The following is a 12153-nucleotide window of genomic DNA, read 5'->3' on the forward strand; positions in this document are numbered from 1 at the left end:
TTGGAAACACTGTACCAATATCTCAAAATAAACCAGCTTATTTTCAGCTGCCTGGTTATCTATGAGTGACTGCATATCTTTAATTGAATTCATCTTCTCCTTTTGGGAAGCATTCATTTTTCTAGTCCTCCTCAGGGGGTAAAGATCTTACTCCTACTTTCAGTTCAATTTTGCTTCAGTGGATGTAATTTGAAAAACAATGATGGTTATTGTCTGAAGAGCAATAGCTTCAATCTGTTCAAAAATTACAGCAAATTTTGAGAAATATCCCCAGTCTATTGACAGACGAACCTGCCCAATTCACCGAGATAATCCTGTTATGGCTTTATTTAAGACTGATAAATTTAAACCCATTCCTATAGCTTACATTATGACCTGGTTTGCACAAGATATTTAACCTGGTCTTGTCGTCTTAGTGATTCTGGCAGAACACTCTCATCCTAATTTGAGTTAAGAGGATTACATTGTACTTAGAAAACAGTTGAGAGAGATGGATATAAACGATCTAGTACTTTAGCATATAGTTTGAGCTTCTTAAAGTTTGTAAAATATGATTATTCTTCAAATTCCCAGAAAATTAGTCAACATTTACATTCAGAAATACACTTTTTCCTAATGTCAATGTGAAGCTTTTAATTCCACGAGGAACTAACTCCACATCAGGTTGCCCCAATCTCTTCCCATATCTAACAAACTAAAGTTGCCGTGCATTTTTTTTCATAAACTGCATGTGGTTGTAACCCTCTGTCCTCTGCTCTAACAACAACAAAAAATCAAACACAAGATTGCATGCTTTTCATTTTTAATAAACTTCAGCACAATGAGAGTGCGTATATATACACACACACACACATACACATATATATATAGTTTCAATCACATATACAGAACAAAATTCTGGGACTAAAACCAAGTTAACATGACTTGCTTTTTTCCCGGCCTGGGAAGCACCAGATTGGGGATGTTGTGGGGTTTGCAGTCATCGGCACATGAAGTGTAAGCTTTGGAAAGGAATAAAATAGATAAGGAGCACAGACTAGTGGTATGCTTTGAGGGGAAAGAACAATACTGGAGAATGACAACAGAGCTCCCAAATTATTTCTCCCATTGGTCTGGCTCAAAGGGTGCAAATGCCTTCATTTTTTGGATGCCGTACCACTACTCTCTGGAAAAAGTTCTTCCTGCCTTTCTCTCAGACTAAGCACAGCAAGTATGCAAAAGTTAATAATTTAACATATTCAGGTAACACAATAGAGAGCATGTAGTACATTTTAGGGGAAGGGACATGGTTTTATTGGAAATGCTCCAGCATTTCCCCTCAGCACAACGGTGGAAGAGAATTCCACCAGCGTTCCAGGGAATTTAGTCCATGAACTTCCTGTTACTGTTGGCACCAAAAAGTGCTGTCCGGATCTCTGGCATCATCTGTTGAGGGAGGAAAAAGAAGAAAAAGAAAAGTTCTGTGTATTCCTTGATGATCCAGCAAATTTCTAGAACATGCTTAACAGTCATTCAGTCAAAAGTAGGCTAAAAGGCATACACCTTAGAAAAAGATGGCAATAAGATCTTCTACTTCTAAATACTGAAGAATGCTTATGGTAGAAACCACAGCCGAGCCAAGACTCACATCTCACAGTCTTTCCAGAAATGGCTATATAGTGGACCAAGAGCTTACATAAGAGAAAAGGTTGAAATCCATGACTGAGGAGGGTTTCTAAATTAAGTAGCCCCCAGATAGCTTTTCTCGGTGTTTCGGTTGTTTGATGGTAGTAGTGGACTTGTAGACCCCAATACTCAAGTTGCCATGATGTCCCATAGCAAAACCATGACTGACCCAAGAATTGGATGAGTTGACTGCACAATTAAATGGAAAACATTTCATTCATACAAGAGAAAAATCTCTAGGGTTACCTGCTGAGCAATGAGATCCAGGCGACTTTCCAGTGTATTGGATACCTTAATTTTATTGTCACTGTTATAAATTTCAACACCTCCAGCTCTAGAAGAGAAAAATACATGCTAATGAACATGCTGGCACATGAAATCACTCCCACTATTCTGTCATTCATTATGACAGTTAGAAGTCTGATGGGAGGGAGGGAGAGAGAGGAGGAAGGCAATTTATGAAGCTCCCCATCTCACAGTAGTGAATCTGGGACGTAGGCAGAGAATTAAAACCAAAATAAAAGAGAAACAATGGTATATAAGTAAGACCAGTAATCCAAAATAGGATGCCCTAAATATCTAAATATCATTGTTTCAATTTTTTAGATTAGATTAGATTAGATTAGATTACAATTCTTTATTGGCCAAGTGTGATTGGACACACAAGGAATTTGTCTTTGGTGCATAAGCTCTCAGTGTACATAAAAAGACAAGATACATTTGTCAAGAATCATAAGGTACAACACTTAATGATAGTCATAGAGTACAATAAGCAATCAAATCATACTAGGAAACAATATAAATAGTAAGGATACAGCAACAAGTTACAGTCGTAAGTTGGAGGAGATGGGTGATAGGAATGATTGGAAGATTAATAGTAATAGTAATGCAGACTTAGTGAATAGTTTGACAGTGTTGAGGGAATTATTTGTTTAGTAGAGTGATGGCGTTAGGGAACAAACTTTTGTGTCTAGTTGTTCTCGTGTCTAATTGTGTGCAGTGCTCTATAGCGTCGTTTTGAGGGTAGGAGTTATGAAGACCAGAACAGACAATTCTACCTACATGGTTGATTTAACCTAATTGAAAGACCAAGGCCACTGGGTCTGCCCAATATACGCTTAATTTTTAAACTTTTTGAATTTTAATAATTGTAATTGGGGTATTTTTATGAATTTTATGGGTCAAATTTGACGGTTTTAAATTTTCAGCCATTTATAGAATATGTTATTTTAACTTTTGTCTTAATTTGTATATTGTACTGTTTTTATTATGGCTGTACACCGCTCTGAGTCCTTCGGGAGAAGGGCGGTATAAAAATCTAAATAATAAATAAATAAAATAAATAAGTACAGGACAGTGCAAATTCCCACAAAACTACATTTCATATGAAAAAATCCCAAGTTCATTTACTTTATGCAAGCCCTATTTAAAGCAATGACCACCACTATATTAAACAGTTTCAGCAAGTTATTTTTCCTAGCTGTGCTTCTTTCTTACATGTCTTCTGGAAGAAAATTGTCCTGATCAACTTGAACATCAACATCTTTTTTGGTGGCAGTTTTGTACATTGGGATACTCTTCTGGACTGCATTCTGAAACAGGATTCATACATATATACAAAAAATTATTTGATTATATTCCAGTTCCTAAAAGTATACAAATGATTTGATTTATCTAAAGCTCTACTACTGTCAATTCAACATACACCCCACATGCTCCCAGCTCCAACAGTTAGAAACTGCTAACTTTATTCCTGTCAACAGGCAGAAGAGTTAGCTTGATGTCTCTTGGTATGGAAGTTCCAAAGTTCGACAGCAACTATTCATTGATCTCTCAAAAGGATTGGGATGTAAGAATAATAAATATTTGTAGGTCAGCAAACGAACACCTACTTTGTATCATTCCTTGCAGGCTTAGAATCACTTGTCAATATTTCCAGTAAAACAACACATGCATATGATGATGAAGAAACATTTTTGAATGCCATTGCCAGGGGGAGAGAGAACTGATCTAACAGAGTAAGGTTATCCAATTCAGTTTTTAACACATGCTGTTCGCATTGCAGATAAAACATACATTGTTGATGAGGTCCCAATGGGAGCTAGATGTAGCACATACTACATCTACAGAGACCAAGAGAACCAGAACTGTGTGCCTATTGGTGTGTTTTCATTTAGCAGAATAAGCAACATTTGGAGGATGGATACAATATAATATAAAGTGAGAGCAAACCCCATTCCTTGCTAGCACTGATGAGGTTACCTAGTTGGGTAATGAAATATCTGCAAGAAAATAATCAAGCTCAGTGAGCATCAAGCACCTCACATGGGAACAATACAACCTGTGTTGCTGCTTTGATCAAGCCCTGGGCATCACCACAGGACCATCGCCATTTAGTTATTTTAACAAAATTTAGAAATAATAGGATATCTGATTCTGTGGTTTTCGTAATATAAGGATTTTTTTGGGAGGTGGGTGTCAAATGCTATTTCATTTCCGTTTTGTCTAATATACATAAAATCCTTACCTTTACTAAGGGAAGATCCTGTTTCTTGCAACGGATAGTCATTCTAGGCTCAAGTAATTGATATAATCCCTTTATAAAAGAGAACAGAATTTATGTCTTCATTGGAAAGCTCAACGTAGTTTAAAATACATACACAGTAAGGTGTTCTACAAATTTTAGCTTGCCATTTTACAAATACGAACTATTAAAGAATACTGTAGTAAAGGCAGATATAACTAACATCCAGTTAGAGAACTCCACAGAAACAGTATAAGTTTCATCTAGCGATATTGACATAGGAGCCATGGTGGCCCAGTGGTTACAATGCAATACTGCAGGCTACTTCTGCTGACTGCCGCCTGACTGCAGTTTGGCAGTTTGAGTCTTAGTGGCTCAAGGTTGACTCAGCCACCCAGTCTTCTGAGGTTGGTAAAATGAGGACCCCAATTATTGGAGGCAATGTGCTAACTCTGTAAACCACTTAGAGAGGGCTGTAAAGCGCTGTGAAGCGGTATATAAGTCTAAAGGCTATTGCTATATGTCTAGGATCCCATTACCTGTAGTACTAAGCCATCCAGCAGGGTTTGGTACCTGCCTGTATCCTTCACTACTTTAGCCAGTCTCTGCTTGGCTTCGCTCAGCAAGTCCTATATTATGGGAAGGGGGGGGAAAAATCAAGTGAGAAAAAATTTATTTTCTCTCTGGCCTTAAGTGAGAAATTTCATTGCAATTGATACTTATGAATGTAACATCTCTCGGGGAACCATGATACTAATAGAACCGAGGTTGGAAGAAGCACGAACCTCATGACCATAGGTCAACTGTTACTTAGTCACATGACTGCATATTGGACAGATCAGCTTTACAACCAGTCACAACATTCTCTGGTGACATGACTTTGTGGTGCAGTCCTCACCTAATGATCACAAATGGGATTACCAGAACTGCCGTTGCAAAGCAGTGTGGCCACATGAAGTTTTGTCTAATAATTGCTTTGCTGAGCAACAGCAATTCTGGCTCCAATTAGGATTATTAGTATTACTATTAGCATATTCGTGATGTCTCTTGAATTTACTGTATGTTATCCAGCAGACCGAATTTACTTATCCTTTATGCCTTAAATTAAATGGATGCCATTATTTAAATATCAGATGTTGTATTTTTGCACATAGCTACTTCTCTAAGTGGTGGTTTGTAACATATGGTTAGGGTTAGCTTAAAAAGTGAAAGCCTAAGTACTGCTTACGTCAATGGCTTGTGACTATTACTATATGACAATGCCTCTAGTAGAGCATAATTTGGGATTATTTTGCAGTCTTAATCTTTTTCCTTCAACTTGCACATCTTAATATGTCCCCATACAATTAATTGGGTTGCACTCAAGAGTGCTGGTAATTACAATTACAATGCTATGTCTTCACTTGAGTAAATATAGGTGTTAAGCAATATTTTCTATAGGCAAAGAATTGTTTTGAGAGTAAAGCAATCAGGCATATAAAAATCTAGCCTGAAGTGGTACAATGTAGGTAACCTCAGTGAGAACTAGAACATACCCTGTACAAAGAGTTAATATTCCCAAACCTTAATTTTCCCTTTGTGCAACATCTAATATTTATTCAGTGGAAACATTTGTCACTATCTGGCTAATAATAGGCTGAAAAAGATATTAACTATTGCCCTTCTTCAACAAAGGAATGATGCAGAGATAATTTCACTATTCTATATTTCTGGCACATCTGCCCTCCACAATAATACATATATTACAAATATTTTCTTGAAAGATAGAAGAAAAAAGAAAAGTAAATATTACAGTGTATTTTTCAAGCAAACAATGAAAAAAATTCTTATAAAGAGACGGCCAGACTTACTGCAATAAGATCGTCTCTTGCTTTGAGAACCTTCAGTCTTGCCTGATTCATCAGGTTGGACATCTGACTATAAGACAGATGGAAAAAATGAAACCGAGTACAAGAGGGCTCAGAGAATGAAGCACCAGACACGAAGTATGGATTCTCACAAGCACGTGCCAGGCTAACTCCCAAAATGCTCAAGCAGCAAAGCCTGTTTAGTAGGCCTCGTGTGAGTACTATGTGGTGACCGGAAGTAGCCTTTCCTAAAACCTTGCTGCCAGCCTTCCTTCTTTATTCTATTTTTAAAAACTCTCAGTTCCCACTCAATCCCCCAAATGATCATTCTACATTCTGGTTTAATCAACAGTGCGTACTGCTGATGAAGAAACCTTGCAAACCTAAATTGTACCCTGAAATATTACTGTTTCTGCGGTGAAAAAAAAAATCTCATTTTTTTTATTGTGGGAACTTATCAACTTTTATTGTCTGTAACTTATCAACTTATCAAGCCATAAAGTGTAAACAACAACATTCTGTTTATACAAGTGATATACAAATAGTCTTTTGAAAGCATTTACCTCAAGTTATTTTCTACATCATTGGCTACATCAAGGCTGTCAAACTCCCGCCCCGCACGTCTGATGCATCACACACTGGTCAAGCTCGGTTTAGTGAAGGGGGAAAAAATCCCAATACGTCACATGATGCTGCCATGACGTGAGTTTGACACCCCTGCACCACACAGTCACCATTTTTTAAAAAAATGTCTTAAGCAAAAGAAAAAAAATCATATAAACCAGTAAACATTGGAAATGGGCAGCAATAAACAAATTTTTGCATGCTTTCACTAATCAGTTTAAACTCAAGGCTAGTTCTTTTTATTTTTTTCCAGTCTAAAATCAGCTTTGACATCTTCCATTACATACATTTTCTTTTGCTGTTCTATTTGTTTTTCTTTCTTTTCATAGTACTCCATGATCTTCAACCTTTGTGTCTGAACAAGTCGACCTTTCTCAATGTTGAATTCTTCTTCAGCCTACAAGGAAGCAGACAGGTTCAAGCAAACCCCACAGATTTAGTCATATGAAGAACCTAAAGCATTGACTAGAATTCTGAAAGAATGGAATAGTAATTAATATTCATTAACAATATACAGTGTGCTAGCAATCAAAATCAGTTCCAACAAACTAAACCCCAATAGGAATAATTTTACAATAGTTATATATCCTAAGGTAGATTTAGAAGTTCACACCAGCAAGTTTGCTTAGCTAATATAAAGTCACATTTTAATGCTTTTTTAAAATGCTGGCTTCAAATTGTTACCATTAGTGATATAGAACAGGGATCCCCAACCTTGGCAACTTTAAGCCTGGTGGACTTCAACTCCCAGGAAGCTGGCTGGGGTATTCTGGGAGTTGAAGTCCTCCAGGCTTAAAGTTGCCAAGGTTGGAGACCCCTGATATAGAATAAGTTCTGCCTTCCAAAAAGACAAAGTAATCAATTAAATTGCAATTTCATGCATATTAGTTTGGAATAAATACTTGGCGAGGTTAATACATGGGACAGAACAGAATGAGTTTTTAAAACAAATATCCTTCACTTATGTTGAAATACAATATAATTGCTTTAAGTACATATTAGCTAAATAAAATGATTTTTTTTAAAGTTATAACTTGGCAGGGCACAATCAAATTTTAGGTATTTGAAGAAACCACACAGGCCCTCTATGGGATTTTTCACACAGGAAACATTGGAATGCTTTTCATTTACCTTAGCATCTATTTCTTCTGCCTTTTCATTGGCTTCCTGCTCAATGAAAGCCATCATGTGTTTAATCTGTAAGAAAAATGGTATTTTTCATGGAAATTAGCAGATGTATTTTGTTGCTGAACATTACAGAATTTCCCAGTTCACAAGCGGTGTATTTTTTTAAAAATAATAAAAAGACTTTCCAATCCCAATTTGTTATTAACTGGATACCTTGTAGTTATAGGTATTTATTGTTCACAGAAGCTCAAGAACTGAAACTATTGCTTTACAGTTTTAGAGATAGGGTTATTATTTCAGCTGGCAGTTAATTTAATATTTTATAGGAAAAGAACAGGGGAAACCAAATTCATCCTGTAACATAACCTTTCAACAACAGATTCATCAGTTTCCAGAGATGAGAAGCAGGGGCGGGTTTCAAAACCCATTGCTACTGGTTTGCTCATGGGTGCTCGCGCCCGATGCTTCTGCGTACTGGGCGGAGCCTCCTGCCGCCGCTACCACTTCACCCGATCCGGGGTGAAACAGTAGCAACCCACCACTGATGAGAAGTTCTTAAGCAGGAAATACTTGCTGTAGTTACCAGCCTACTTCCACTTGCCAGCAACAGGGCCCTAAAGATGAATGCGACTCACAATTAAAGAGAGCCATTTTGGTCTAGTGGTTAAGGCACCAAGCTGGAAAGCAGGAGACCATGAATTCAGGTCCCATCTTAGCCATGAAAGCCAGCTGGATGACCTTAGACCAGTAACCCTCTCAGCCTGACTCACCTCACAAAGAGGTTGTGTGGACAATAGGAGGAGGAAGTTGTGTTGGATATGTTGAGATCCTTGTAAAAATAATTAATAAATAAATAAAAGTGGGAAACAAAAATTACATACTGTGGCCTGGTACACGATTCTAGGTGGCATTTACTAAACACATAAAGACGGTGTGGGTTGGTACATCATAGGCAGGCATTTATGTTTTTGGAACAGACAATATCTACCCTGTTGTAAATATTACAAGCAAATAATGATTACTACTCAGGTATACTTAAATTCCCTGAGGAATTTAGGGGTACAAAATATTTCCATTTTGCTTTCAAAGGATTTAATTATTTGATGGATAAATAGCCTGATCTGTTTAGAATCTTCCATGTGCAGGTTAAAAAACTCAGTGAGAGTAAAGAGACATCAACAGTTCTAAGGAGGAAGACATTTATGCAAACCAAGTACGGCCAGTTCATGGACTGCAAGGGAACATTGCTTTACCAGTATCAGCCGGCTCATTGCAACAGTCGGTGAACTATTCCAACTCAAACCCAGCTCAGGCTGGTTTTACTCTAAAGGACATTATTTACAGTCAACAAGATAAGCTTTAAAGGACAACCAAATCACACATGCAGTATTGTATCATGTAAAATTCCACCATATTGCAGGGAAATTACAACTTTTTTAAAAAATAGCCTGCCAGTATGAATTTAAAAGTGATATTCTTGCAGATGTCCTCAACATTCTTAATTAAGCAAAAACCATTATTTTTTTTCAGTATGTTTTAATAATTAGCAGTTATGTTATGGCCTGAATTTTCAAGTTCATTCCTATGAAGGGACAGTTGCACCTACACATATTCACATGTTAAACTATGTTTTCCTTCCTGCAGTACCTTTTTGTTTTCTATATGCCATGAAGTAACACACATATGCAGTTACAGTATTAAATTTTTATCAACATTTGCATTAGTAATGATAAATACTGGTATCAAACAATGCTTCAGTGGGACCAATTAAAAACAGAATGCCAGAATTTCACAAGATTGTTCTTCTCTCAACCCTTCAGTGGAGACAGAACTTCCTGTTTTCTCATGAATGTGAACATTAATCATTATTAGCTTTTTCAATTCTTCCTTTCCATGCTATGAGGATCCTTCATTGCTCTTTTGCAGTTTAGCTCTCTCCTGGTAAATTGTTAGGACAAGATTTACTCCAGTCACTTCTAGTTTTATATATTAATCAAATATTATATTCAGAAGTAATATAATTATGCTCCATATAAAGTCACTGTTATTGAAACATCTTACAAATGAGCATCAAACCCATATATAACATTACAGGAATATTTATCAAATTTCTATACCACCCATCATACTTGCATGCCTCTGGATGGTTTACAAATATATATAGTTGATGCTGAAACTTCTTAATCTCAAGAATGGGTTATTGATGGTCCAAAATTGCCCTAAAACCCATGCCGATCAGGTGGAAGTGTCTATCATCTTTATGTATAAACAACTGTATTGGTTGCCAGTTGCTTTCCAAGCCCAGTTCAAGGTGTCCATTTGGGTGTACAAAATATTGCACAGTTTAGGTCCAAGTTAACTGCAAGATAATTAACCCTTTACAGTTCTCCCTGTGCTTATCAAGATTCCACAACAAACGTATCTAATATCAATCAACCCTCATTTGTTTTCCTTACGGGGGTTCTTTATTGTGAAATAAATCGCTACTGGAATTCTAGTGTGTCCCTTCTAATGAAAGTATAATCCCTAACAGAAGCAATCTTTACCTTATATATTTCTTATATCTTTCCAGATTTATATATAATCTAAGCCACTCAGAAGGAATATCTCTATTTCCATCTCCCCTCATCTCAAAATTTCATTCTAACCTTCATAGCATACAGAACTCCATATTGACAATTCTGAATAGAACACCAGATAATTTTTTAAAAAAGTAATTAGGATTGAATTCAAATAGTTGTTGACATTCTATCTATTCTCCCAGCCTTGCCCAAAAGACATTCTTGGGATGTCTTCTTCTAAAACAATCCTTCACTCTCCAAGGACATAAATTCAAGGTCAGATGTTGGACAGTATCCATTAGCATCAAACTTCTATAACTCACAATCATGACAATAAAATGCAGTCACTTTCCATGTGGGTCAAAAACTTAGCAGAATTAACAAGGTTATTTGGATTCAATTAGAGAAGCCATTGCTCAACTATATCAATTTGCAGAATTAACCGGCATGATATTGCCGGTTAATTGATAGGCACAGAAAAGTCTAGTGTTGTACTATTTTCTTCTCAGTCTATTCTCATCAACAGGTATCTGTTTCAAGAAAATAAATTTTGTGACAATGCTGTAAAAAATTTTTTTTACTTTAAGAGTCCCAAAACGTTAAAAAGGAAATCTCTCAATTTTGTGCACAGAATTTGGGAACAAACTCTTAAATCACTTCTGAATCACGTGTTGTGCTCCTGTGAAAATATAACCAAAATTACATGGCACATATAATGCATTAAATGCTGCATTTTTTTTATTCAGAAGCCAATCCCAAAGGATGAAACCCAAATGAGACTTAAAACTAACTTTGCTCATTTCCAAATGGAGTCAAATATAATACATCTTTGTCCTTATGCAGAGCTTACAACGGGAAAGTCTCAAAAAGTGTTTTTCAAAAAGCAACTGGACTTTCTGGGCTTTTTTTTTTTCTTGGAAAACATTTGGCTTCTCATCCAAGAAGCTCCTTAGTTCTGACTGAATGGTGGGGAATATAGATGGGTTTATATTCTTTGCTGTCCTCTTGCTCGTTATCATTGTGAAGGTCATCGATTCTTAGCTTTCAAGGAAAACCCAAGGAGGTCCAATTGCCTTTGGAAAAGCACCTTAGGGACAAACATGACCTCGGTCAGGGGTCTGCAAACTTGGCTCTTTTAAGTCTTGTGGACTTCAACTCCCAGAGTTCCTCAGCCAGCAAAGATGGCTGAGGAACTCTGGGAGTTGAAGTCCACAAGTCTTAAAAGAGCCAAGTTTGCAGACTCCTGACCTGGGTGACCGAGAATCTCCACAGACATTTCGCAGCGGAAGATTTTCTCTTTCTCTCCTCAAATCATAGACGGATCTGGGATAGAGCCGGGCTCCCAAACGATGCCCCTTCCCGAGGGGGATCCCTGTGCAGCAACTGCGCTTGGCTAACGGGCACCCTCCTCGGCTGACTCTCCGCTCCTCCTTGCCTGCGATCCAGGCTGCAGGACCTCTCCGGCGTCCCGTCAGCCGAGCCCAGCCGGATGGGCTGCTTTACAAGCCCATTGACCGGTTACGACCACCGCCCGCGCTGCGGTCCCGCTTTATCTTGAGAACCGCAGGTGGCTCCCCCCGTCCCCCGGGACCCACCCCCACCCTCCGCCGTACCTGCTTCTGAACATCGGCATCGCTCAGCGCCATGTTGAACGCGGGCTAGAGAAGCGAAGGCTCGCGGGGGGGAAGAGAAGGAGAAGCGTCCGCTCGAACCGGCACTCCCGCAGGCTGAAGGGATTGAAGGCCCCAATCAGATCCGGTTTAGGTCACTCTCGGGCGTTGAGGCAGCTGACATTCTACGTCCT

General features: G+C 37.9%; 1 protein-coding gene across 1 annotated transcript; it reads right to left on the reverse strand.

Moving 5' to 3' along the window:
• Window positions 1-785: 785 nt before the first annotated feature.
• ATP6V1E1 (ATPase H+ transporting V1 subunit E1) lies at window positions 786-12153 on the reverse strand. The gene is made up of 9 exons (XM_058190098.1): window positions 11963-12153; window positions 7792-7857; window positions 6948-7057; window positions 6040-6106; window positions 4729-4818; window positions 4193-4261; window positions 3163-3257; window positions 1912-1999; window positions 786-1425 (listed from the first exon to the last, which is right to left on the reverse strand). The coding sequence occupies exons 1-9, from the start codon at window positions 11993-11995 to the stop codon at window positions 1363-1365; spliced, it is 681 nt and encodes a 226-aa protein (XP_058046081.1). The 5' UTR covers window positions 11996-12153; the 3' UTR covers window positions 786-1362.

The sequence above is a fragment of the Ahaetulla prasina genome, chromosome 7 (assembly GCF_028640845.1).
Source record: "Ahaetulla prasina isolate Xishuangbanna chromosome 7, ASM2864084v1, whole genome shotgun sequence".
NCBI lineage: Eukaryota > Metazoa > Chordata > Lepidosauria > Squamata > Colubridae > Ahaetulla > Ahaetulla prasina.